General features: G+C 41.6%; 1 protein-coding gene across 2 annotated transcripts in view; it reads right to left on the reverse strand.

Annotated features, from left to right (window-relative positions):
• PKNOX1 (PBX/knotted 1 homeobox 1) overlaps positions 1-14,570 on the reverse strand; it is a 40,067-nt gene extending 25,497 nt beyond the window's left edge. For both annotated transcript variants that reach the window (XM_008563169.1, XM_008563164.1), the window contains exons 1-4: positions 14,484-14,570; positions 10,738-10,844; positions 9,123-9,250; positions 1,876-2,047 (exon numbers count right to left, since the gene is read on the reverse strand). In XM_008563169.1, the coding sequence (XP_008561391.1) occupies positions 1,876-2,047; positions 9,123-9,250; positions 10,738-10,806 (369 nt within the window). In that variant the 5' untranslated portion in view covers positions 10,807-10,844; positions 14,484-14,570. The remainder of the gene's footprint in view (positions 1-1,875; positions 2,048-9,122; positions 9,251-10,737; positions 10,845-14,483) is intronic.
• Positions 14,571-26,531: the final 11,961 nt, after the last annotated feature.

Consider the following 26,531-nt stretch of genomic DNA (forward strand, 5'->3'; position numbering starts at 1 on the left):
CTACTGCCAACGACAGAAGAGGAATAATATCAGAACTCATACAAACTGATGAATCATTCTAGGGCCACTGACCTGTGCTTGGATATTTGGCTGGATCTGCTGTGTGGGGAATACAGAGGACCACTGGGAGCGTGTCCCAGCGCAGTGAGTGTAGGCTCTGGCCCGCAGCCCAGCCCCACTACTGACTTGATCTGTGGCTGGGCAACCCTCGCTCACCCTAGCTCTGCTCCTGTCTCCGTATCCATAAATAGGGATAAATCTGTACCCACCTACAGGTGGTTCTTAATTTTGATATTTATCAACTCCGCCTTTTATGGATCATACTTTTGGTATCAAGCTGAAGAATTCTTTGCCTAGACCTAGACTCCAAAGATTTTCTCTTATGATTTTCCTAAAAGTTTTATAGCTTTATACTAAGTCACTAATTTGGGGGGTAATTTATCCCACAGCAGTAGATAACTAATACCAATAATGAAACCATTATTGTAAGCACCACTTGCCTGAGAATCAATAACTCCAGGGCTGGCTGGTTAGCTCACACAGTAGAGCGTGGTGCTGATAACACTAGGTTCAAGGGTTTGGATTCTTATACCGGCCAGCCACCAAAAATAAAAAAGAAGAGAACTCCAAAGCTGATCTCTTTGGCCTATATGTGGTGGTAGTAATTCATATGTATTTGTGTAATGAATGAATGAATCAGTCAATCAATCAATCAACAAGAATTACCAAACAACAAGTTCTGCTAGGCCCTGTGCTAACATGGCTGCACCACCAGGCAGGAGAACCTTGGTCCCTGCCAGCTTGGCAGGGTGTAGAGAACACCTTCTCTCCACTCACTGTGCCAGGCCAGGTGTGGGCCAGTGGAAGGAGAGATGCATGACAGAGAGAGCCTCTGATCATCAGCCCAGAAGGGCTCACACTGTTAACCTCATTTCAGAGAGGAGGAGACAGACTCAAAGTTAGTGAGAAATTTTAAAAGAAAAAGCTAAGACTTAGGTAATTTACTCAGGAAAAAGTTTTCCAGAGACCCTTTTCTGCTATGGACCCTGTCTAAGGTTTTGATATGGGACCTAGAAGGCTCTAATGGAAATCCAGTGACCATACCCTGATGCTGGGTCTCTGTGTTAATCCCAGATCTGGGAGGCAAACATAGTTATGCTCAGGCAGGCGAGCAAAGACAGCGGCATGCCTGACAAAGGCCGACAGCACTGCACAAGCACCAAAAGGCAAAGCTTGCTTTGAGGTGCACCAAGGACATTAATGCCAAGGAAATCTCCATTTCCTCTATACAGCACAGAGAACCCTGGACTTTGAAGCCCTGGTTCTGGGAGGAGGGCACCACAAATCAGTGTCAGAGCTGTCTTGGAGAATAAAATTAGTCATATGTCCATGATTAGGGACAAGCCAAGAAGAGAAATTGGGCGCAGACATGCTGCATGAGCACCCCAACCCCAACGATCCTTGACAAATATTTAGGAGAGAAGTGAATCCCCTAGACCATTTAGGATGAAGACTCAAATTATTTTATTTGCTTATCAAAGGAAATGGTAATAGAGAAGGCTGGAAGACTTGGGGACAGTGAAGTTACACACCCTGTACGATCCTTGACAAATATTTAGGAGAGAAGTGAATCCCCTAGACCATTTAGGATGAAGACTCAAATTATTTTATTTGCTTAACAAAGGAAATGGTAATAGAGAAGGCTGGAAGACTTGGGGACAGTGAAGTTACACACCCTGTAAAATAAGTTATTTTATAATTGTACAATTCTCCCCTTCAGCAGAACTATGAGGAGTGTGAAGTTCTAATTAGAAGTTTAAAATTTCACAGATTTTTAATTTTGAAACATAAAAATAAAACATTTACTGTACTTACTAAATTGTCAGTTTCTGGATCTTCACAAAAGAAGGGTTTCCCTTCCTTCTCTTGCTTCCTTACAAAATTTTCTATGTCCACATCAAAACTGGCAGAAGTCGTGCCTTCAGAGCCCTGAGTAGATTGTTCACATTTTTCAAACAACAAAGCTAATAATGGAAATAGTGGATGCCTGTGGGAGAAAAGAACAAAGAACAAATACATGTTCTACTTCTCCATGAGAATGTTCTGGTGTATACTTATGTATTATTTTATAAAATACCTTTGCTAAGCTATAATTCACATACCATACAATTGATCTAGTTAAGTGTACAATTCAACAGTTTTTATTATATCCATAGTTGTGCAACCATTGCCACAGTCAATTTTTGAACATTTTCATCATCCCCAAAAGAAACCCTGCACCCATTAGCAGTCACTCTCCATTTTCCCCAACTGCAGCCCACCATGAATCTACTTTCTATCTCTATATCTTTATTTACCTATTCTGGACATTTCATATACAGATGTTCCTTGACTTATGATGGGGTTATGTCCCAACAAATCCATCATGAGTTAAAAACATCCTAAGTCGGGCCGGCCTGGTGGCGCACTGGAGAGTGCGCCGCTTGGGAGCGTGGCAGCGCTCCCGCCAAGGGTTTGGATCCCATGTGGAGACCGGTTCCCGCTCACTGGCTGAGCGTGGTGCGGGCGCAACACCGAGGGTTGCGATCCCGTTGCCGGTCAGTAAAAAAGACAAAAAGGAAAAAAAATAAAAATAAAAATAAAAATAAAAACATCCTAAGTCAAAAATGCATTTAATACACTTAAGCTACCAAACATCATAGCTTAGCCTAGCCTACCTTAACTGCTCAGAACACTTACATTAGTCTACAGTTGGGCAAAATCACCTAACACGAAGCCTAAAGTGTTGAATACCTCATGTAATTTATTAAATTCTGGACTGAAAGTGAAAAACAGAATGGCTGTACAGGTACCTGAAGTACATTTTTATTGAATGTGTACCACTTTGGCACCATTGTAAAGTTGAGGACTGTCTATAAATGGAATCATATGTGACCTTTGATGTCTAGCTTGCTTCACTTAGCATAATGCTTTTAAGGCTTATCAATATTGTAACACGTATCAGCACTTCACTGCTTTTTATGGCCTAACAATATTCCATTGTACGGATACCCAATATTGTGTTGATCCATTCAATTGACAGGCATCTGGGTTGTTTCCATCTTTTGGCTATTACAAACAATACTGCTATGAACATTCATGTATAAGATTCGTGGGAACATGTTTTCACTTCTACTGGGTACACACATGGGAGTGGACTAGCTGGGTCATATGTAACTCCATGTCTAGCCTTCTGAAGAGGTGCCAGACCACTCTGCACAGTGGCCATACCACTGTACACTTGTACCAGCAGTATATGAGGACCCTAATTCCTCCACATCCTCACTGATGCTTGTTGTTTTCTGCTGTTAATGTCTTTTATTACAGTCACCCCAATGGGTGTGAAGTGGTATACCTCTGGAATTTATTTTTAACTACACAATGAATAAACACATACTTCCTGGAAATAATTCAGCATACCCGTCAAGCAGAAATCCTTTCAGATACCACTTTCACTCCACCCTTCCTTTCCTCTCCCCTCCTCCAAAAGGGATTGCTGTTAATGTTTGGGTATGTATCCTTCTCCAGAGGATGCTATAAACTCACTCACATGGTTCTGTAACTTGGTTTGTTCTTCAAAATATATCATACAAACAGGGCCAACTTCAAGGGTGTAAGACTTGGGCAGCTGCCCAGGGCCCCATGCTCAGTTTAATGCTCTGCCATGGCTGATCTTAAAACTCTTAACACATTTGGAACAAGGAGCTCTGTGTTTTCTTTTTGCCTGGGCCCCACAAATCATGTAGCCAATGCTGCTTAAGAGACTATCCATGTCAGTCCACGAAAATCTGTGTGGTTCTTCAATGGAGCATGGCAAGCTATAGTATGAAACCCCAACAGTGTAACCATTTGCCTCTTGTTGGTCGTTTATGTTGTTTGCAGTTTTCAACATTTACAAACAATGTAGAAGAGCCTAAGTTCTTGGGGAGCTACCTAGAAATGGAATTGCACGTATATTATAAAAGTTATTAGGGGCACACGCTATAACAGGGATCAACCTTGAAGACACTATGTTAAGTGAAATAATTTGTCACAAAAAGACAAGTATTGATTCCACTTATATGAAGTATCAAAAATAGTTGAATCCATAAAAACAGAAAGTAGAATGGTAGTTACCAGGTGCTGGGGACAGGGAAGCTGAAAAGACAATTTGTATAGTCTCAGATTTGCAAGATGAAAAAATTCTGGAAATGTGTTTCACAACAATGTGAATGTACTTTACGCTACCAAACTGTACACTTAAAAATGATTAAGATGGTAAATTTTATGTTATGTGTCTTTTACCACAATTTTAAAAAAAGAAAAGAAAAAGAAACGGAAATCAGTTGGGGGAAAAAAAAAAGTTATGGGCGGGCCAAAATGCTCTACAGAAAGGAACATCCCCAGTTACCTTCTCACTGACAGTGAGAGATCATCGCCCCCAAACCTGGCCATCACCACAATTACTGATCTTTGTCTTGGCCAATCTGATGGGCCAAAATATATATCTCAATGTTGAACGTTTTTTCATGTCTGGCCATTTATTGTCCTTTTCAGAGACCTGCCTTCTTTGTCTCTTTTATCTTAGGCTGTTTGTCTTTTTCTTATTGATCACTTTAAACTTTTAGGATGCTAATACTTTATTACACAAATTTTCTCCCAGTCTTTTACCTATCTTTTAACTTGTTTATGATATCTTTTGTCATGTAACTGGTTTATATTGAGCTAATTCAAATCCATCAGTCTTTTTTTGTTTTTTGAGTTTGTGCTTTATTTAAGAAGGCCTCAACTCAAGGTTATATATATATTTTCCTAAAATTTCTTATACATTTTTAATCTTAAAAACATTTGGATCTTTAATCTAGCTGAAATTTATTTTTAATGAACAAAGTGAGGTAAGAATCTCAGGTTTCTTTCCAAATAGCCAATAGTCCGTACAATATTTATTAATTAATCTCTGCCAATCAATTTGAAATGCTCCATTTATCATACACTATGTTTTCATACATACACACAGCTCTTAGTCTGAACTCTCAATTCTGTTATACTGATCCATTACCAATGTATTCTTTCATTAGTATCACATTAAATGACTGTGACTAATACATTGTTTTAAATTTCTTGGTGACTTTATTCATTTTTTTTTTCTTCCGGTTTCTCAGCTCTGCTTGCACGTTTTCCTCTACCAGTTGAATTTTACAATCAGTCTTTTTCTTTTTTGATTAAAGTCCTATTGGTCTTTGATTGTATTGCCTTAAATTTATAAATTAATTCAGGAAAGAGTGAAACCTTCATAACATTGTGTTCTCACCCAGGAATATGGAACAGCTCTCCACTGAATCAGGTTTTTTTGTGTACATTCTTCATTAAAATTTTTATAGTTTTCTCTATGTAGTTCATATATACTTGTTAGTTTTATTCCTAGTTATGTTATAGTTTTTGTAGCTAGTCTGAGTGGAATTGTTTTATAAAAAAATTTTAATTCAGTTGGTTCTTAGGTATATGAAACCAATTTTTAAAAAATTCTGATTACTGGGCCGGCCCGGTGGCGCACTGGAGAGTGCGCCGCTTGGGAGTGCGGCGGCGCTCCCGCTGAGGGTTCGGATCCCATGTGGAGACCGGTTCCCACTCACTGGCTGAGCATGGTGCGGGCGCAACACCGAGGGTTGCGATCCCATTGCCGGTCCCCGGTCAGTAAAAAAGACAAAAAGGAAAAAAAAAATTATGATTACTTAAATTTTATTTTAAAAATTATCCAACAGTAAAGTTGACGGTTGTTGGTGTACAGACATGATTTTAACACATGTATAGATTTGTGTAAGCACCACTACAATTAACATGCAGAACAGCTCTAGCACCCCAGAACACTTCTCTTGCTCTCCCTTTTCAGTCTCCCTCCCCCAGCCTCTAGTCCTGGAAACCACTGATCTGGTCACTAGCACTGCAGTTTTATCTTTTTGAGAATGCCATATAAGTGAAAGCGTACAATATGGAAACCTTTGAGAAAGCCTTCATTTACTCAGCATGATACAGCTGGAATTCACTTAAGTTGTTGCATGTATCCACACTTCTTCCTTTTCATTGCCAAGTAACATTCCATTGCATGAATATACCACTGTTTGTTTATTCATTCACCAGTTGAGAAACATTTGGTTTGTTTCCAATTTTTGACAATTGTGAACAAAGCTTCTATAAACATTAGAATTGTGCAGTTGAATAAATATTTGCACACCTATGTTCATAACATCATTAACAATAGTCCAAAGGTGGAAACAACCCCAGTGTACAGTGGCAGATGAATGGATAATGTGGTATAAACGTACAATAGAATAAAAGGAATGAAATCCTGACACATGCTACAACATGCATGAACCCTGAAGACTTTATGCTAAGTGAAATAAGCCACACGAAGGAAAAACACTGCATGACTCCACTTATGTGAGGTACCTGTAATAGTTGAATTCACAGTGATAGAGACTAGATTGATGGCTGTCAGGAGCTAGGAGGAGGAGGATGGGAGTTAGCGTTTAATGGGTACAGAGTTCCATTTTGGGAAGATGAAAAAGTTCTGGAGATGGGTGGTGGTGATGGCTGTACAACAAGTGAATTAACTTAAAATCACTGAACTGTACATCTAAAAATGGTTATGATGGTAAATTTTATGTAATGCATATTTTACCATACAATTAAAAAAATATTCACATACAGGATTTTGTGTGAACTTAAATTTTCATTTTTCTAGGGTAAATACCCAGGAGTATTTGTGACTGCTGGGTCATATAAAAAGTGTATGTTTAACTTTATAACAAACTGACAAATCATTTTCCATACCGACAGCACTGTGTAAGGCTCTGGCTGCTCAGCACCGTGTGTCAGCAGCTGGTGTTATCAAGATTTTTACATCAGCCATTCTAACAGGTGCACAGTGCTTTCCTCACTGTGTCTTTAATTTGCATTTCCTGATGACTAAAGGTACCGAACACATCTTTTCATGTGCTGTTTGCCACCTGTGTATGTATCCTCCTTCGTGAAATGTCTCTTCAAGTCTTTTGCCTGCTTTTTAATTAAACTGCTTGTTTTCTTACTGTTGAGTGTTCAAAGTTCTTTATATATGCTAGATACAATTTCTTGGTAGAAAATGTGATTTGCAAGTATTTTTTTCCAACATTAGTTTGTCTTTTTATTCTCTTAACAGCATCTTTGGCAGAGAAGTTTTTAATTTTGATTAAGTCCAACTTACCAACTTTTTATTTTATAAATCATGCTTTTGGTGTCCTAAGAACTTTTGGCCTAACCCGGGTCTCAAAGACTTTTCTCCTATGTTTTCTTCTAAAAGTTTTACTGTTTAAAATTTTACATTTAGATCTCTAATCCATTTTGAATAAATGTTTTATATAAGATGTAAGGAAGGTTAGGTTGAGGATCTTTTTTTTCACACATGGATGTTCAATTGTTCCAACAGCATTTGTTGAAAAGTCTATCCTTTCTCCATCGAATTGTTTTTGCACCTCTGTCAAAGATCAAATGGATTATATATTTGTGTTGATCTATTTATGGACTCTCTATTTTGTGCCACTGATCTATGTGTCTATCCCTTTACCAATACCACAATGCCTTAATTACTGCAAATTTATAGTAAATCTTAAAAATGATGTAGACTGGTTCCATCAACTTCATTCTTCTTTTTCAAAATCATTTTTGCTGTTCTAACTCTTTTGTCTTCCATATAAAATTTAGAATTAGCTTGTCTATATGTACAAAAATATCCTAAGACTTTTTCTACAGTGAGTCTTCCAACACCTGAACATAGTATGTCCTGCCATGTAAGTTTTCTTTGATTGCTTACATCAGCATTTTATAGTTTTCAGCATAAAGATTCTACACATATTTTGTTAGATTTCTATCTAAATTCTTTTGAAGCTCTTGTAAATGGTATTGTCTTTTTGATTTTCCAATTGTACATCACTAGTATGAGATAGGATTGGCTTTTGTGTGTTGCTTTTGTATCCTGCAACCTTACTAAACTCACTTATTTAGTTCTAGATTTTTGGTAGGCTCTTTGGGATTTTCTATAGAGATAATCTCATGTCATTTACACGTACAGCCAGTTTTACCTCTTCCTTTCTGATCTGGTCTGTCTTTTATTTCTTTTTATTGCCTCCCTGCACTGGCTGGAACTTCCATTATAATGCTGAACAGGAGTAGTGAGAGTGGATATCTTTGCCTTATTCCCAATCTTAGGGAAAACATTCAGTCCTTTATCATTCAGTATGATGTTAGCTTTAGGTTTTCTGTGGATGCCCTTCATCAGCGTGAGAAAGTTCCCTGCTACTACCACTTGCTGACAGTTTTTGTGTGGTTGGTTGGTTGGTTTTTTGGCAGCTGGCCAGTACAGAAATCCAAACCCTGGACCTTGGTGTTATCAGCACCATGCTCTAACCAACTGAGCTAACCAGCCAGCCCCAGCTGACAGCTTTTAATCATTATTGGATGTTGAATTTTGTTGAATGCTTTTCTATATCAATTGATATAATCACCATGTGGATTTCACTGTATGACTTTTGAATACTGAACCAGTCTTGCATTCCCAGGACAGACTCCACTTGGTCACTGTGTATTATTCTTTTTATATATTGCTGGATTTGGTTTGTTAATATTTCATCAATGATTTTTACTTGTAAGTTAGTGAGAAATATTGGTCTGTGTTTTTCTTGTTTTGTATTGTCTCTGTCTGGTCTTAGCAGAGTGATGTTCAATTCATAAAATGAGTTGGGAAGCATGCCTTTATCTTCTGCTTTCTGGATGAGATTATGCTGACTTGCTGTTTTCTTCTTCATATGTTTGGTAAAATTCTCCAGTAAAACCACCTGGGCCTGAAGATCTCTTTGTGCAAGGTTACCCAGAATGTAGATTTATATTCTAAGACTTTTTTTTTAGATATTAGAAAAAAGTCATAATCTGAGAAAATTTTCACCCAAGCAGTTACCACATCATAAAGGCACCTCACTACTCTGCCCAGCTAACAGCTCTAGTGTTTCACTTAACAAGGCTTTCTATTCTCTTTACTCCTCTGAAAACCCACAGGCTCCCCTCTCATGCACTACCTATAAATGGCCTGCTTGTCTGCATCCATTGGGGTCTGACACTCCACAGGGGGAGGGCTCACTCCTTCTGCATCAGGTTCAGAGCAGTTTGGATCTTGCTCCGTTTTTAACTCTGTTACTACTTGCATCTGTAAAAGAAGGACGACAATTTTTGTCACCAAACACAAAATAAACTGCTACTAAGTATTCTATTCTCAAACAGGAATGTAATCAGAATAGTAAGTTGTCAGTTACATGACTGGCACAAATACATAAAGAATACTACCAACAAAAAACACCTTTGAATTTAATATGCTTTAAAAATTGATAGAATAAAGGTCAAATTTCAAGCTGTTTAAGAACTGAGATGACCAATATCTGTGAAATGCTTATGATTTTTAAAATAAAATAAAAATAAATACATACCATTGAAGGGACCTGTACACATACAATTTCACTCTTGGATCTCTTCTTGCTACATATCCTCATATTTAGTAATACAATAAGAGACTGATAAATGAATAGTCCAGCTCTTCTTATCTTATCACAAAAAGGACTCAAGCCCAATATGCTACTCATTTGTGACAGGTCTGAAATTCTCCCAATAAAGAATCTCCCTCCCTCAATGCCTGTAAGAGGCAAAAAACAGTTAAAAAAAAAAAAAAAAAAAAAAAAATCTCTGCAACAGGAACCAAACAAGGAATGGTGCAAAACTGGCCACAAAGGAAAGGGAGGCACAGCACACCTCAGCTCCTGACCACCCTTCTCACACCCCACTGGTGTGGTCCCAGAACCTTCTCACTAAAATCCTCCAGCTGGGAGAGGAGAGAGGCAGGGGTGCTCCATTACTCCTTTCTGACTCTGTAACAAAACCCTGTTCAGCAGGAAAGCAAACGGCAGGGCTGGATCTCTTCCATGGAAATAAGCGTCAGGGCTCCAGAAGAAGAGGGAGAATGAAACACACCCAGCAACAGAGCCTGGAACAAGACCCCAGGTGTCCCAAGAAAGATAGCAAAGGCCTCAGCTGAACCTCTCCACCTGCTCCTCCTCCTCCTCCTCCTCAATCCCTTCAGGTCACAGAACACAAAATATGGTAGCTTCAAGTCTCACACACAGTCTGAGGACAGTCCAGAAGCCAGCTGTCACGGCACAGTCATCCAAGCTTGTGCAAGATAAAACGATCAAGCATTGAAACTGCTAAATATATTATTGCATAGTCCCCTCTCAAGCTTATAATTGGGGAGATGAAATCACAGGATTCCCTTTAAAAAGCTGATTAAGTAAGACACTCAGATTAGCAACTGGTCAACATGAAAATCTGTGATTATCCAATCGTTCAGCTTTTCTGTAAAAGCAACAATACTAATTAACTCTGATGTTAAAGAGGTAAATCCCCAAGAAACTGTCATATGATTTCGGGAGAATCAAAATCACTGGCAATCTTAGTATTACTTAAGGAAATAATGTGAATACTTCTATAGCTTATCTTTCTGAAAACCAACAGGTAACAAGTGAAGAGTATTCTTAAAATTGAGTGTGCGACCTCACAGAAATTGAGTTATGGGTATGCGCAGCGCGGCCATTCTTTGGCGCCAGGTGGCTGCAACGGAGTGCAGAATAAAGCCCAAGCCCTCACCCGCCGCCCATCCGGGTAGCTGTCTGCGCTCAGTGTCTGCGCAGCCATCATGGTCAGCAAGAGGTTCATATGACATCAAATCATCTTGAGTAGAAAGCAGGCGGTGTCTGGGGAAACAACAGAAGAGAATCAGTTAATAGCTACAGAACATTCTTTTGTTTCCCTTATTCCACGGCATTCATACAATTTTTTTAAAAATACATATTTTTACAGGGGAAGAAATAAACTATCCTAGCACTATGGTATAAACCAAATCCTACCCAGTAGCCCTTCACCTACTTAGTGATCACTTATTTTACTGTCCTGGACCCCCACTTGCTATATTCCATTTCCGGCCATATTCACTCACCACCCAGTAAACATGTGGTGAATTTCTACACATGCAAGACACTGTTCTGGGTCCCGGACACAGCAACAAGCAAGACAGGCGAGGAGGAGAGACAATAACCAGGAGGAACCTCAGGCTGCCATGCACCGAGAACGAGTGTGGGTGAAGCGAGAGAGGGTGCATGGCGACTTTCCTGGCTGGGTGGTCGGGCAGGCCTCTCTGGGAAGATGCCATTTAAGCCAACACCTGACTGCCATGCTGAGATCAGGGAGATGGGTGTTCCAAAGGGAAGGAATGGCTAACGCAGGGACCTAAGACAGGAATGAAAAGGACGTACTCAAAGGAGGCTAAGGTGGCACTCTTGTAAACAGGTATACGTGATACAAATATGTAAACAATGGCCTATTTGCTCGATGACAGCATGAAACCTCAAAAATACACTGGTGAGCTGGAATGCTGGGCCAGGGACCCTACCAAGCGCCTGTGATGTGAATGCAGAAAGGCACTGCAGGGCTGGCACGGGGAGTGTGGGCTGGACCACAACTGGCACAGACTGGCAATGTCATGGTGCACGTCAGAGACTCCCAGAGAAGGTCATGTGGAGGTCAAGGGCAACCACATCACTTGTTCTGCACTAGCAGGACCACCAAAGGTCACTAGAAAAGTAACACTTTAGGAGACTGTGCTAAACAGAAGCAAATCTAGTCTAAGCTAAGCAAGACGGGGAAAGAATCAGCAGCATGATCTGAGGGAGACAGTTAAAAGAAATGGGGTGTCCAGTCCTCTAATAGTAGCAGTGGTGTCAGCAGCCAGGCCACCTCCTGAGCACATGACATGTCTTAACTCAACCAGCCTTCACACCCACCCTGGTGGGAGGTACTCCAGTGTCACCCACTTTACATCTGAGGAGACTGAGTAATGTGGCCCAGGACACAGAGCTGGCCAGAGGCCCAGCTTAGACTCAACCTCAGCAGCATCTGTCTGGGGCCATCACCAGGGAACAGAGCCTCTTACAGGCCTGAGGTGCTAGCATGTGAGGGGGGTGGCTAATGAGGCAACTGCATGGAAAGCCATGGGGTCAAATGAGGTCATTCCTTCCTTCCTTCAGCAAATACTCATGTGTTGGGCACTGTCCTACGTACTGATGGAGTGTGGGCTCTAGGAGGTCACAGACACAAACAGGTAAACAAGGACCCAGGTAGGGGGCACAGATGACAAGGACCCAGGTAGGGGCACAGACAACAAGGAAACAGGTAAGGGGCACAGACACAACCAGTCAATGAGTATGCCAGGAGGTGATAAATGTCAGGAGGTGATAAGGGAAACCAGATGGAGACAGAGAATGATGGCGGAATGAGGAAGCTGGGAACAGTGAAAGCACCTGGGAGGAGAGACCTGACTGAGTGAAGGAGTGAGCTGCCTGGGATACCTGGAGGCAGGAGGAAGCCTGGTGACAGATGTGGCTGAGAAGAGTGGTGGAAGAGGAGTGGGGTGGCAGGGAGGAGGGAAGGTATCTGAGCACGTGACATGGAACCAGACCACACAGATTCTTATGGACTGTGGTGAAGACTCTGGGTGCCATGAACATGATGAAAACCCATGGCAAGGTTGGAGCAGAAGGTGGCATGTCTTATGCTGTGTGTGTGAAGAGCAGACTGTGTGACTAGGAGGGGTCACAGGAGAGCTGGGGCAGCTGCTGCCATGGACGGGGTGGGGGGCTTTGGCCAATGGGGGAGTCAGAAATGGAGGTGAAGCAAAGGGGTGTGGAGATGAATTGGAGTGGGGTGGAGGAGAGGGGTCAGGGATGAGTCTGAAGTTCCCACCTGAGCACCTGGAAGAGTGGAGCCACAGGTCCTGAAATGGAGCAGACAGGTGAGGAGCAGCTTCTATGGCCTGGGAGGGGAAAACAAGTCAGGGCATTTTAGCTTTGAGATGTTTCTCAAACATCCAAGTGGAGCCTCTAAGCAAAGGAGTCTGGGTTGGAAATACAAACATGGTTGTCATCAGAGTGTGATTAGTGTGTGCAGAAGCTGGGACCGTGTCCTCCGAAAAGATGTGTCCCAAGTCCTAACTCCTAATACCTGTGAATGGGTCCTTATTTAGAAGTAGAGTCTTTACAGATGGAATTATATTAAGGACCTTGAGATGAGATCATTCGGGCCTTAGGATCCAGTGACTGGTTGTCCTTCTAAGAGAAGGGAGAGGAAGATTTAAGACACACAAGGGGCACACCATGTGAAGATGGAGGCAGAGACTGGAGTGATGTGTCTACAAGCCATGGAAGGCTAAGATTGCTGGGAGCCACCAGGAGCTGGAAGAGGCAAGGAAGGAGCCTCCCCTGCAGCCTTCAGAGAGAGCGTGCCCTGATGACACCTTGATTTTGGACTTCTAGCCTCCAGAACCATAACAGAATAAATTTCTGTTATTTATCCCACCCAGTTTGTGGTAATTTGTCACAGCAGTCTTAGCAAACGAATACAGTATGTAAAGCCACAGACTGGATGAGACAGCCAGCAAGAGACAGGAGGCGGACCATGTGAGAAGCCAGTCTGGAGGTGGGAAAGACGGGAGGACACAGCACAGGATGGGAGCAGCAACCACGGCAGAGTGGAGCCATGCGCTGCCACTGGAGCCACGTGGAGGAGAGGACCAAGGAAGCAGGAGTGCTAGCCGTGTTAGGGGCAGCTGAGAGTCAAGGAAGAGGAGGGCTCAGCATGGCCACCGTTGAGTGGGAAAGCCTGCAGGGAGCAGGCAGGGAGCAGAGCCAGGACCCAGCAGCCCCACTGCCAGCAGTGAGCCTCTCAACATGTGCACTCCCAAGACATGACACGAGAGCCTTTGAGATAGAAAAGGCTGGAAACCACTTGCAACAGAAGCCAGGTATAATGGATAACAATCACCCATAAAATGGAATATGTGCAATTATAAAAGCACAAAGAAACTCTTCATGAGCTGATATGGAATCATCAAAGTTGTCTTCCATTCCCCCTAGAATCCCCCATTCTTGACCCCACATATCTCAAACTCATCACTGAGCATCTCATGGTCTCTGCCTTGACCAAAACCTGGCTCTCTCCTGAATCCTCTGACGTCCTCGCCACTTTTGCTTCCATCTGCTCCCCTCCACCTGAATGCAGCGCCATCACTGTATACTGTGATCGTATACCATGATCATGGTAGTAGCCTCCTATCTGGTTCCATGAGCCTCTAGGCTTGCCTTCCTCCAGTCCATTCACCACACTTTCTAAAATGCATATCTGGTCATGTGACTCACCTGCTTAAAATCACTTCTGCCCACCACTCCCCTCAGGCATCAGTACCCCTCACTGCCCCTCCCCCACGTCAAACTGTACAGACAGGCAAGCCATCAAGCTCAGCTTCTCCAACATGTCATGCTCTCTCCCATCCTGGGGCCTACCCAGCCTGGGAGCTCTGCCCAGTAGTCTCCCTTCTCTGGGCACGGCTAGCTCACGAACATGCTTCATCACCACATCACCTTCTCCAGAAAGTATTCCCAGAGTCTCACCCTCACCCAGGGTGCAGGATATCTCTTCCTGGGCCTTCACATAGCACCTTCTACTCAGCCCTGCCGTATTTCCATTGTTTATTTAGACTATATGCCTCTTAAGGGCCAAGGGCCCCATCTTGTTGCATCCCCAAAACTACAACTAGCACAGTCTCTCATGTGCAATAAGCAATAAACATGTTTCTGGGCTGGTCAATTAGCTCATTGGTTAGACTGTAGGACAGACAAAACCAAGGTTCAGGGTCCAATCCCTTTACCAGCTAGCCACAAAAAAAAAAAAAAAAAAAAAAAAAAAATTAAAAAAGTTAAAAAAAAAAAAAAGTTTCTGGGCTGGTTGGTTTGCTCAGTTGGTTAGAATGTAGCCTTATAACAACAAGGTCAAGGGTTCAAATCCCATACAGGCCAGTCACCCACCCCCCCAAAAAAATGTTTCCAACAAACAACCTGAAACTAATCATGGATATAACAGATTTTTGTACACATAATTTACAACAGCTCTGCCTGCCTTGTGATACAGTTTGGATAAGTTTGTTCCCCTAAAGTTCATGTTCACATCTGATCCTCAATGTGGCAGTGTTGGGAGGTGTATGGGTTATGGCAGTGGATCCCTCATTATTGATTAATGCCCTCCCTGGTGGGGGGGGGGGGGGGGGGTGAATAGTGAGTGAGCTCTTGCAGGAATGGATTAGCTGTTAAAAGGAGCCCCACACCTCTCTCTCTTTCTTTTGCTTCCTCTCGCCATGTGATCCTCTTGCACCCTCAGGCTGCCTGCCATGAGAAGCAGCAGCCTGAGGCCTGCGCCAGACACAGCTTTCCCAGAATCATGAGCCAAATAAACCTCTGTTCTTTATAAATCACCCAGTCTCAGGTATTCTGTTATAGCAATACAGAAACGGGCTAATACACCTTGACACCCCTATCACCTTGTTCCATTTAAGGCAGATTTTAATTTTTATTATTGTTATTTAGAAAGTTGCTGGAGCATAAACTCCTGAGACCAGGGTCTGTGTCTGAGCCAACTTCCATCTATCCCCACAGAGAAAGGCAGCTGCTGGCTCACAGCACTAGTCCAATAGAAAGTTACTGAAAAACAGAGGAGGCTTTGTGGGATGATCTGCAAGTCCCTAGCCTACTTAAGAAAAAAGAAAAAAAGAAAAAACACCGACTTCTTTCCCCAGTAAACTTCTGTACAACAGGCAGATACTGAAAGTAACTCCGTGACTTCACAGCTTTACTTCCCTAGCCACAGGAGACCACTGAATAAGGGCATGAAAAGGAGCACGGGCATTCCTAAGTGCCTCTGTGTTAGATGGATTTGTCCACAGGTGCTACTCTGACCCTACACGTGCAGTAAGGAGGTACTGACTCCACCCTACAGAGAAGGCAAACAAAGCTGGGCAGCTCCGCCTGGGGAATGATGGAGCCGACATAGAACCTGGGAAATGGAGGTTTCTAGCCCTCAGCCAAATGGTGGTACAAATCTCTCAAAGTGTGAGACTGCTCAAGATAGAAAAGAAAAATATTTCACAAAACTTTCATTCCAAAATAGCTAAACTAAACAAAAAGATACAACTCCCTTATGTGGATGAGTTCCTTCCCTGGCCATGCTGGGTAAACAAGTCCAAGTGACGAGCTTCTGCTGTTAATATCACCATTGCGGATTTTCGAGGATGTGGCCCAACACTAAATGCAATTCTACCGTGGACAGTTCTATGATAAAAGTTATGTCAGTCTACAAATATCAGTATCAAAGAGACCACATTTATTCATTGACTGGTTTCAAAAACTTGTATTGGCTTCTATGCAATTGCTCTAGCTTCTAAACAGCTCCAACTAAACAAAACTTTCAGAATTAGCATCAGGAAAGGTCTAGATGAAGACAGAGCCACAATAGTCAGCCACTTTGTTGGGACATAATTGTCCATGAATATTTTCAAGTCTCATTGTTCAGGCTTTCTGAGCAAACTTGGTTAAAGGATGATGGGCGAACAATCACACCTGGGAAGCTGGGATGAGTGTATTTCTGAGGAGAGATTTAGACTCCCCCAGTGTTTATGTTCCAGGCATGCTAGGGACCTTTACCCTTCTCTCCCCCAAAGTAGAACTGTTTACAACCTAGAGTGAAGTGCTCTCATGCTCTCCTATGCACACACTCTTGCACTCTTTCTCTCTCTCCAGTGGGCAGGATGGGCCAGTGTTCAGCAGGCCTATATAAGCTCACAGTCTCATAACTTTGGGATTTCTCTTCTGGGGTATAACTCTGCTGCATGTGCAGGTGAACATCTGGCCTATAGTGTATTGCCATGTGGGAAACCAAGGGATAGGGAACCAGAGCTGACCGAGACAGACACAGAGAGAGAGAGAGAGAGAGAGAGAGAGAGAGAGAGAGAGAGAGAGAGAGACATGCACCAGGTACTTATCTACTGCTCTAGAAGAAGATGGAATGTTCAGCTGCAAAGCAAAAGCACCAAGGTGACAAGGCAGCACTGCTTCAGTTCCACATTTCTCCCTCAACATGCACAGAGCACATGAGCCCAATTCTGAGATCTCTCTTCCTTATGGTGACACTAATAGGTATATCACTTCATTTAGGCACTAAGTCACAAACATGTCCGATGGACAGGACACTGGAAAGAACACCTACAAAGAGCATCCTGTAACAATCAAGTGACATTCAGATTTAAAAAGTATACCTCCTTGAGTTTTGTCTTTTTACTTAAAGGTTAAATATGCAGAAGTTTTTTAAAGACTGGGGTAATTGTTCTAGCTTGAGAAATATAATGTATACTGAGAGCCAGGTTCTCAGTGACAGAGAATGGAGTGACAAACATGGAAAGGGGACAGGCTGGAATGTACCCCGTGGTGTTGGAATGGGAATGGAAGTGTCAGTGTGAATCCATCACATATATACATGCTTGTACATACATACAGGTGTAAAAGCACACACATACACAGTCCGCCCAGCTCTGTCACTCAAAGGGCCTGGAAGTAATGACATCCCTGTCACAATGAGCACTTAGCACCTATATTTTGGCTGATAGATATTCTCCAGTAAAAGAAACCAAGGTTCCTTAGAGAAAAGGCTGATTCAATTCCAGGCTTGAGACAGGAGAAGTACAAGATCAGCCTAGAACTTATTGTGCTCAAAAAATCATGGAGACACATCAAAGGGACAGAAAAAACATCATGCAGGAGCTCTCAATGGCCAAATCTGAGACAATCAGAGCAACAAAATATGATAGCAACTGGAACTAAAATAAGAATCCATGAGTCCATACTGATATTAACAAACTATCTCTCCTTGACTAACTCTAGTCTGGCTCCTCTGAATTCTCTTTCCAACTAGGCCTCAACTTTTGAAATTCTGCATTTGCTTTGTGTTACTTAATTTTAACAAAACACCTGTGTCAAGTAGTTTAGCCAGAACCCCCACCTTTGATATGTGATCACTGTCAATATCTAATAAAACTCCTCATCTCCCACCATCCCCCAGGTGATGTCTGATCACCCTGACCTGCCTTTGAGAAGAATCCTGTTAGGTCAGTTTAGCAAGAATCCCCCGTACCCATGATGTTTCTTTTTAATGATTTTCTATCCACTGACCCTCACCCTGCTTCTTTGCTATAAATTCCCACTCTTCCTTGATGCATTTGGAGTTGGGTCCAATCTCTCCCCCACTTCAAAGCCCTACTACAGTGGTCCCTATGCCTAGCTCAATAGTCCTGATGATAAACCTAAACTTCTCAGCCTTACCATCTTCAACAAATGTCAGATTTTTTCCTTAACAATATAAATACATAAATAAATAAATGGGGGAAAGAGAAATCTCTAAATTACAGTAGAATTATCTTATGTGTTGATATAGTTTGGATATATCTGTCCCTCCCAAAATTCACGTTGGAAACTTGAATTCACCCACTGTGACAGTGGTAAGAAGATGGGAAATCCTATTATGATAATTGAAAGGTGGGGCCTTGAAGAGGTGGTTAGATTGTGAGGACCATGCCCAAGTGAATGGATTAATCCACTGATAGTTTTTGGTGGTTACAGGCATGGTTCTGATGGCTTTTAAAGGAGAGCATGAAAAGCTCTCTCTCTCTTGCTTCTGCCATTCTCAGCATGTGACACTTTGCCATATGACACCCTACATTGCTGTGAAGAGTCACCAACCAACAGTGAAGGCCCTCACCAGATGTTTTCCCTGGACTTTGGACTTCCCAGTTTCCATAACTGTAAGCAATAAATTTAGTTTTCTCATAAATTCCCAGTTTTACATATTTCCGACATAAGCAACAGAAATGGACTAATATAGAAAATTGGTACTGAAAGAGAAGGATGATGGTTTTTGAATATCACCACTTGGCAACCAGCACAGTAATCACTGTTTCAGGCAAGAATCATCAATGGGTGCTCACACTAGTCTGTGAAGGTATGATGAGAAACAGGAATGAATAAAATCTCGAAATATCTGCCACAGATACTTACTAATTACAAAGGGAAAAACAGTAACTTTACCATTGAAAGACCTTTCAGAAAAACCTTAACCATATGGTAAAAATTAAGATCACCAGTAATGAGACAAATTAACATCATGGGCCTCCCAATACAATGCTCTGAAAAGGACACCATATTAAATTTCTGCGTAGTCCTGCTGTAGTGGATTGAATTGTGTCCCCCCAGAACTCACTGAAGCTTGAACTGTGTGCCCCAACGTGGAGGGTACTAACATTAATAAAGTGCATGTATTTCAGAGGGCCTTAACCTTTAGCTTAGTAGGGCCACAGTCCTTAGATTAGAAGGACCACAGTCTTTAGATCAGGCTGTAGCTTATTAGGATCTTTATCTTAGTAGGACAACAGTCCTTAGCTGTTAGAAGGGCCAAAGCCCTTTTAGTTTAGGCTGTAGGACCACAGTCCTTAGTTTTAGCAAGGCCAAAGCCTTGTAGTTTGAGGAACAACCTAACTTTTTAGTACTGCACATAGAAATACTAAACTTGGGAAAAAACAAAAAACTTTCACAGGACTAGAAAGTCTCTGGTGTGGATGTGAAAATTGTAACACAGCAAAAGTGCTTACTCTAAGGGCAGATACCCTTGGTGCAGCTAAACCTAATTATAAAAATGTATGTGAGCTAAAGCTTCAAGGCTACTCTGCCAGTTAGCAGTTGGTCCCACATTTCACCTTCAACTGCTTCTCTAAGTTTCCTAGGGAACTAAATGTTGCCATAACGATTATCTCATTGGTTCTTTTGTATGTCACATAGCTTAGTTTTATGACTCCTTTGATGGTAAATTGCTTAAACTATTTTTAAGTTGCACCTGCTTTAATGAAAATTGTTATGTAACCAGTTTGTTTATGTTTTCACTATGACTGATTAACCACCTGTGTTCTTTTCTGTAACTTTCTTGTCTGGACAATAAAAACAGAGAGAAAACCTAGTTCGGGGTTATTTCCCAGGAATTCCTTCTCTCTTGAAGTCATTGTCTCCTGGGATTTAACCCCTTCAGGACTCTCATTGCTCAGGAGAAATGGGCTTTGAGTAATTCTTGGCATCTCCGTCGCCCTGGGGGAGAGGTGATACCAAGTTTTATGTATTAGAAACTTGGCCCCCACCATGACTGTTAAGAGGGTGGGAAATCCTACTACGGTAATTGAAAGGTGGGGCCTTGAAGAGGTGAGTAGATTGCAGGACCATGCCATAGTAAATGGATTAAAAATGGTGGTCAGGGGCGTGGTTCTGAGAGTTTTAAAAGGAAAGTGCATGAGGAACTGTCCCTCTCTGCTCTCTCTGCTTCCACTATCTTGTAATATGAGACCCCTAGGTCACTTCACCACCACCAGATGGACTTTGGACTTCCCAGACTCAGAAACTGTAAGCAATAAATTTTGCTTTCTTTATAAATCACCCAATTTTGAGTATTTTGTTATAAGCATCAGAAAGGGACTAATACACCTGCCCAAAATGCAAGCCATGAATCTAATCTTCAGGACATACCCACAAACCCAAACTGAGGGACATTCTACAAAGTAACTGGCTAGTACTCTTTAGAAGTCTTCAAGATCATGAAAAAAGGACAAATGGATCTCTCCAGATTAAAGATAAACGACAGGTAATCAAGTGTGATCCTGAATTGGGTCCAGGGCCCCCTAAAAATGTTCTTTCTTTTGCTATAAAGCTCATTAATGAGACAAATGGCAAAATTTGAATAAAGTCAGAGTAGACATATTATATCAATGTTACTTTCCTGACTGTGACAGTGGTACTATGGTTAATTAAGAGTACCCTCGTTTTGAAATGTACACTCAAGTATTTAGCTAAAGAGGATATCATGTCTGCAACTTACTTCCTCAAATGTTTAAATGTGTACATACATGTGTATATATATATTTACCTATATGTAAATAAATATACTCTCTGTGTATTTATATATATCTCATACACACAGAGGGAATGAGGGATGGAGAGAGAGAGCATGATAAAACAAGTTTGGTACATTTAGCGAAGGCATATGGGAAGTCTTTTTACAATTTTTGCAGTTTCTCTGTATGTCTGAAGTTCAAAGCAAAAAGCTTTTCAAAGTTTAAAATTTTCTGAATTATAAAAAAGGTGAGGGAACTGTTCTGGGTGAAAAGAGGCTAAAGAAATAACGAAATGCAGTATTGTGATATTGTTTTCAAAAATGCTGTCAAATACAATTTAAGGAAATTTGGGGAGATGTAGCTATAAAGTTAATTTTAGATAATATTAGAGATTGAAAATTATTTTGATGGTGTGATAACTCTATACATTCACAGCATAAATATCTTCATTTTGAGAAGCGCGTGCTGAGAAGTTTAGACATATGATCATAATATCCACAACTTACATTCAAATGGGTCAACAAAAGTACACACACAACTAAACAAATTGGGGCCAGACATCAACCACTGTTGAACTAGGTGGCAGGTGATCACAGTTTTACTCTTTCAACTTTTTTGTTTCAAAATGTTCATAATAAATATTGGGAAAAAGTCAGGATTTTATTTCAAAAACTTATAGATTTGCAGTCCCTCTCTGTACCAAAACTGGCTAAAACTTATATATCTGATATATACTGGTACAACCATTCTAAAGAAAATTTGAAATTTGCATCAAAAGCCTTGAAAATATGTGCTCTACCTACAACAGAACACCACACAAGGAATTAAAAGAGAAAAAGAGCCAACTCTTTATGATTAACAAATATTGTTGAGTAAAAATAGAGCGGGAGAGAGCCACGGTGGCGAACACTACTACCAGACACCAAAGAAGCCAGAGAGAAGGTGCCAGTAGATGGCGCCACCTGCTCAAGATGGCTCCATTCATAGGGAAAAGCCATTTGATATTCATAATTTGTGAACTTGTTATTCATAATTTGTGGAGCTGCTTAATAACTTCCACTCTTCAGCAAAATAATACACCACATTTTGGTATTAAATCAGTTCCTGCAATCAAGCTGGCAAACTGTTCCCAGCAGAATTCACAAGGATCATCCAAGCAAGACTTCTCAGACATTAGGAGGAACAATCTTGTGCTCAGGTCAAGGCCTCTGTCAATCAGCTCAGGTACAGGGTATGCCCAAGACAGAATCTGAATGACAAAGTGAAATTTACCACTCATTGGGAAAGAACTAAAAGCATCCGACCCAAGGATGAGCAATCAGCGGTTCATCTTTACCAAAAACTGTTCTTTTAGGCATTATGTAAAAAACAAAGGCTGACTTGAGATTTAGAGACAATTTTTCCCCCCTTCACACAGAAAAATAAATTTCTCTGATCTTCAAACTCAAACAACAATGCCTTAACTTCTTAATATCACATGGGGCTCTAAAATCACGAAGAATTACCAACCCAATGTACTATATATAATTCCACAGTGTTTAAGGGTTAGACATATTTTTTTTTACCTTATTTCTACAGTTTCATCCAATTAAAAAAATAGGACACATCATTTATTGAAGTTCTTTGTCACTTTGGTTCCCTTTCAAGAGTTCCATCCAGACCAGTAATAATGAAAAAAACCCAACCTTCCAACCTTCATGTACAGAAATATTAAAATTCACTAGTAATTACATCAAAATTTTAAAACAATATATCCTTTTTCATCTAGCAATTATTACAACAATAGTAATACACTTTGATAGCAAAGATGAAGGAAAACCTGTAACTCTGCAGGAGTCAGTTCTGTGAGTCATACAGAGTATAAATAGTTTGAAAAGCAGTTTGACCATATATACTCTTAGCCATAAAAAAAAAAAAGTTACTCTTGTCTCAAAATCAACTTTAGTGTTATGACTTTAAAAGCAGACAAAAATGAAATATGGGTAGAATCTAACGGCTAGCATTCTAATATTTTTAAGCATTCTAGTCTGGCTGACTAGAAGACTATGGGAAGTTTTTCAGAAAAGAACCCAATATGAACAGATTGGTTGAATCCCACCAAGTGGTGAAGTCTTCCCTTTGTTCAAATTGGACAGATGACCCTAGGAAGCAAAGCCCAGGAGAGATGAGGTAAGGAGGAGGCAGGGGAAGGCAGTGATACATTCCCTCAGCCCAGCCACAAATCTCCTGCCTGTGGGGGTCCCCAGATGAGAACTCCTACTTGTCTGAGATGACTTAATGATTGCCCTACTGGTGTCTTAAACCCCTATGGAGCGTTTAGATTTTAACATTTTAGTGTTTAGCTTCAGAATGGTCTATGTATTTGGCATAAAAGGTGTCTGTAATATAGTATTTAGGAAAATGGCAAATTAATCTTAGATTTTGGCCTTGATTCTAATTTAAAATGTGTAGGTGAGTTAATGGTTTTAGACATGATTTCTTTTTAGTAAAAGGTATGAGAGAAATTTACCAAGACTGTGAACATCCCTCATTTCTTCAAGGTTATGGGCTGCCAGGCACTCTTTTGGGCACTGGAAACATGACAATGAGCAGAAGCCAGTTCTGACCCCCAGAGCTCACTTCCTGGTAGATGGCTTTGCAAAGTGAATCTGTATTGAGATTCACTATATGTAAAATTTTAAATTATTAGATCTTCTTGAGAAGGTTTCATTTGTTTGGTCAGATATTTAAGGTGCTTAAGAAGAAAATTACATCTACTAAACTTAAAATGATAGTTCAAAATATGTAAGAGAATTTAAGTTGTAAATGGAACAGATCATTTAAAATGGCATATTTAGTCTGATCAACTTGGGTTGTTCAACGGCTGTCTCAAAGGTGAAAGTTAAAACTTACTAAATTTGTAAAGAGAATAATAAAATTTGTAAAATTCTACATAAAAGCATAGAGAAAAACTAGGCCTGTAATTCTGTAGTCTTAATAACTGTTGATTTTAAAAGAACCTCAAATAATCTTTGTGTTCAAAAGCTTCATCTTGAAGGGCATTAAAAACTCATGGCAAGAAAAGCCAGATGCTACAGACATTTTTTTAACCATAATAATAAAAAATGGAAATGAATCTACATATCCATCACTGGGAGAATGCTGAATCAATTACAATCACCCATGGTGTGTTCACTAACCGTGATGGCTAAGTGAGAAGGCAGCGGGGAAGAGAAGAGAGTGATGTCAAGTGAGAAGGCAGGGTTGCATCCTGCAGGCCTCTGACCAAGCTGCTGCTCCTCCCTCCCTCAAATATTTACTGGAGGTCTTCTCCAGGCCAAGCTCTGTCTTAAGTGCTGGGATGGTGCGACAAACTAAACAAAGCCCCTGCTGTCGAGAAACCACTTTACAACAACTTTTGAAATGTATTTATAGACTACATGGGAGAAGAGACATCTTTACAATGCCAGGTCATCCAAGAGCACAGGACTCTCTTCACATATTCAGATCCTTGCTTATGTCCTTTATTAGATTTGATGGTATTCTCTGTGGAGGTCTTCTGTAGTTTTAGTTTTTCTTGCTACTGTCACAAATATCACATTGTAATGACACTTTCTGGCAGCTGCTGGTTTAAGAAACGTCACTAGTTTTTCTCAGTAGATGTCATTATCTATAAGTCATGCAGATGCAGTCCCAATCAAAATTCCTGTTGCTTTTAAGAAATTCAAAAAAAACTATTCTCAAATGTAAATGGAGGTGGGGCCGGCCCGGTGGCGCACTGCTATAGTGCGCCGCTTGGGAGTGTGGTGGCGCTCCCACCGAGGGTTCGGATCCCACATACAGACCGGTTCCCGCTCACTGGCTGAGCGAGGTGCGGGAGCAACACCAAGGGTTGCGATCCCATTGCCAGTCCCGGTCCAGTGCGGGGGCGACACTGAGGGTTGCGATCCGTTGCCGGACACGGAAAAAGACAAAAAAAAAAATGTAAATGGAAGAATAAAGGTCCATGAATAGCTAAATTAACCTTAAAAGAATTAAGAAATACCAAATTTCAAAATATACTACAAGGCCACAGTAACAGCAAAACTGTGGGTAATGGCACAAGAACAGATAAACGGGCCAATGGAACAGAAGAAATAAGGCATTAGACTTGCCGGGGCTCAAAAAAAGTGCCAAAAATGCATGAAGCTTTGGAATTTTGATGACTTTACAAAAATCCCCATAAGAACAACCCACACACAGACTGCAGGAACTGGGAGATGGGTCAGGCACCCAGGTGGGGCCAGTCCTGCTTTGTCTTGTTCAACAGTGTGCTGTGACCTGGACCCCCACAGGATGGACAGAACACTGTCTCCAAGCTTGCCATCACAGTCTTGTGATGTAGTCCATGCTGATGCAGAGATGCACAGAGCAGGTTTTCCAAGAGGTGCAACCTTCACCTCGTAGTCAGTAGAAGAATGGGGCTTGTTGGGGGAGGCAGGGAAAGTGAGAGAAGACAGAGCGCCTGGGTATCTACTACATGTCAGGACCAGTATGTCCCCCACTTCTCTGGCACTCCTCCCATTGAGACATGAGGTCTTTGTCCCCTCCTCTGCAATCCAGGTTGACCTTAGTGACTCACTTGAGACCAAGAAAATGCAGTGGAAGTGATGGTGTGTGACCCCAGGGCTGGGTCATAAAAGGGAATGCAGCTTTCACCTTGTTCACAGGGACACTCACTTCTGGGCCCCTAAGCCCAACGTAAGAAGCTTGACTACCCCAAACCCCTGCACTGTGAGGAAGCCCCCCACCATTCTGTGGGGAAGCTGCTCCCCAATGCTGTGAGGAAGCACCCCTCTTTCAGTGAGGTAGTCCTGACCCCCGCTGTTGTGAGGAAGTCCTCCCTTTCTGTGAGGAAGCCCCCCACCCCCACTGTTGTGAGGAAGTCTCCCCAGCCCCCGCTAGGAGGAAGTCCTCCCTTTCTGTGAGGAAGCCCCCCACCATCTGTTGTGAGGAAGTCCTCCCTTTCTGTGAGGAAGCCACTTCATAATGCTGTTAGAGAGCCCAGGTTACACAGAGAGGCCACATATAAGGGCTCTGGTCAGCAGCCCTTGCTTACGTCCCAGCTGACAGCCATCAACTGCCAGACTTGAGAAAATGCCTCTAAAAGACACCATCCCTGAGCCATCAAGTCACCCCAACCTCTAAGTCTTTCCAGCTGAGGATGCACCCTTCATGGGGGAGAGATAGACCATTTCCTCTATACCCCGTCCAAATTCTTGGCCCACAGAATCCAAGCACGTTATGAAATGGTGGTTTACGTCACTAACAGGGTACCTGGGTTCACCCTAGTAGTAACCAGACACTCTAGCAGATGCTTTGTAACATATAGAAAGTTCACGTGCTAGTTTTACTGATGAGGAAACAGAGGTACAAAGAGGTTAAGTAAATTTCTGAGGCCTGCCCAGTTCCAAAGCCCTGCCACTTCTACACAACATATTCTCTGAGAATAAAATAATTTTGCTTCTAAGATAACACAGAACTCACAAGGAAATCAAGACAGTATTAGACAGTCTGTACAATGCTGATGCCTATAAAAGTTAATTTCATCAATCTATGAATT

The sequence above is a fragment of the Galeopterus variegatus genome, unplaced genomic scaffold (genome assembly GCF_000696425.1).
Source record: "Galeopterus variegatus unplaced genomic scaffold, G_variegatus-3.0.2 Scaffold171, whole genome shotgun sequence".
NCBI classification, from domain to species: domain Eukaryota; kingdom Metazoa; phylum Chordata; class Mammalia; order Dermoptera; family Cynocephalidae; genus Galeopterus; species Galeopterus variegatus.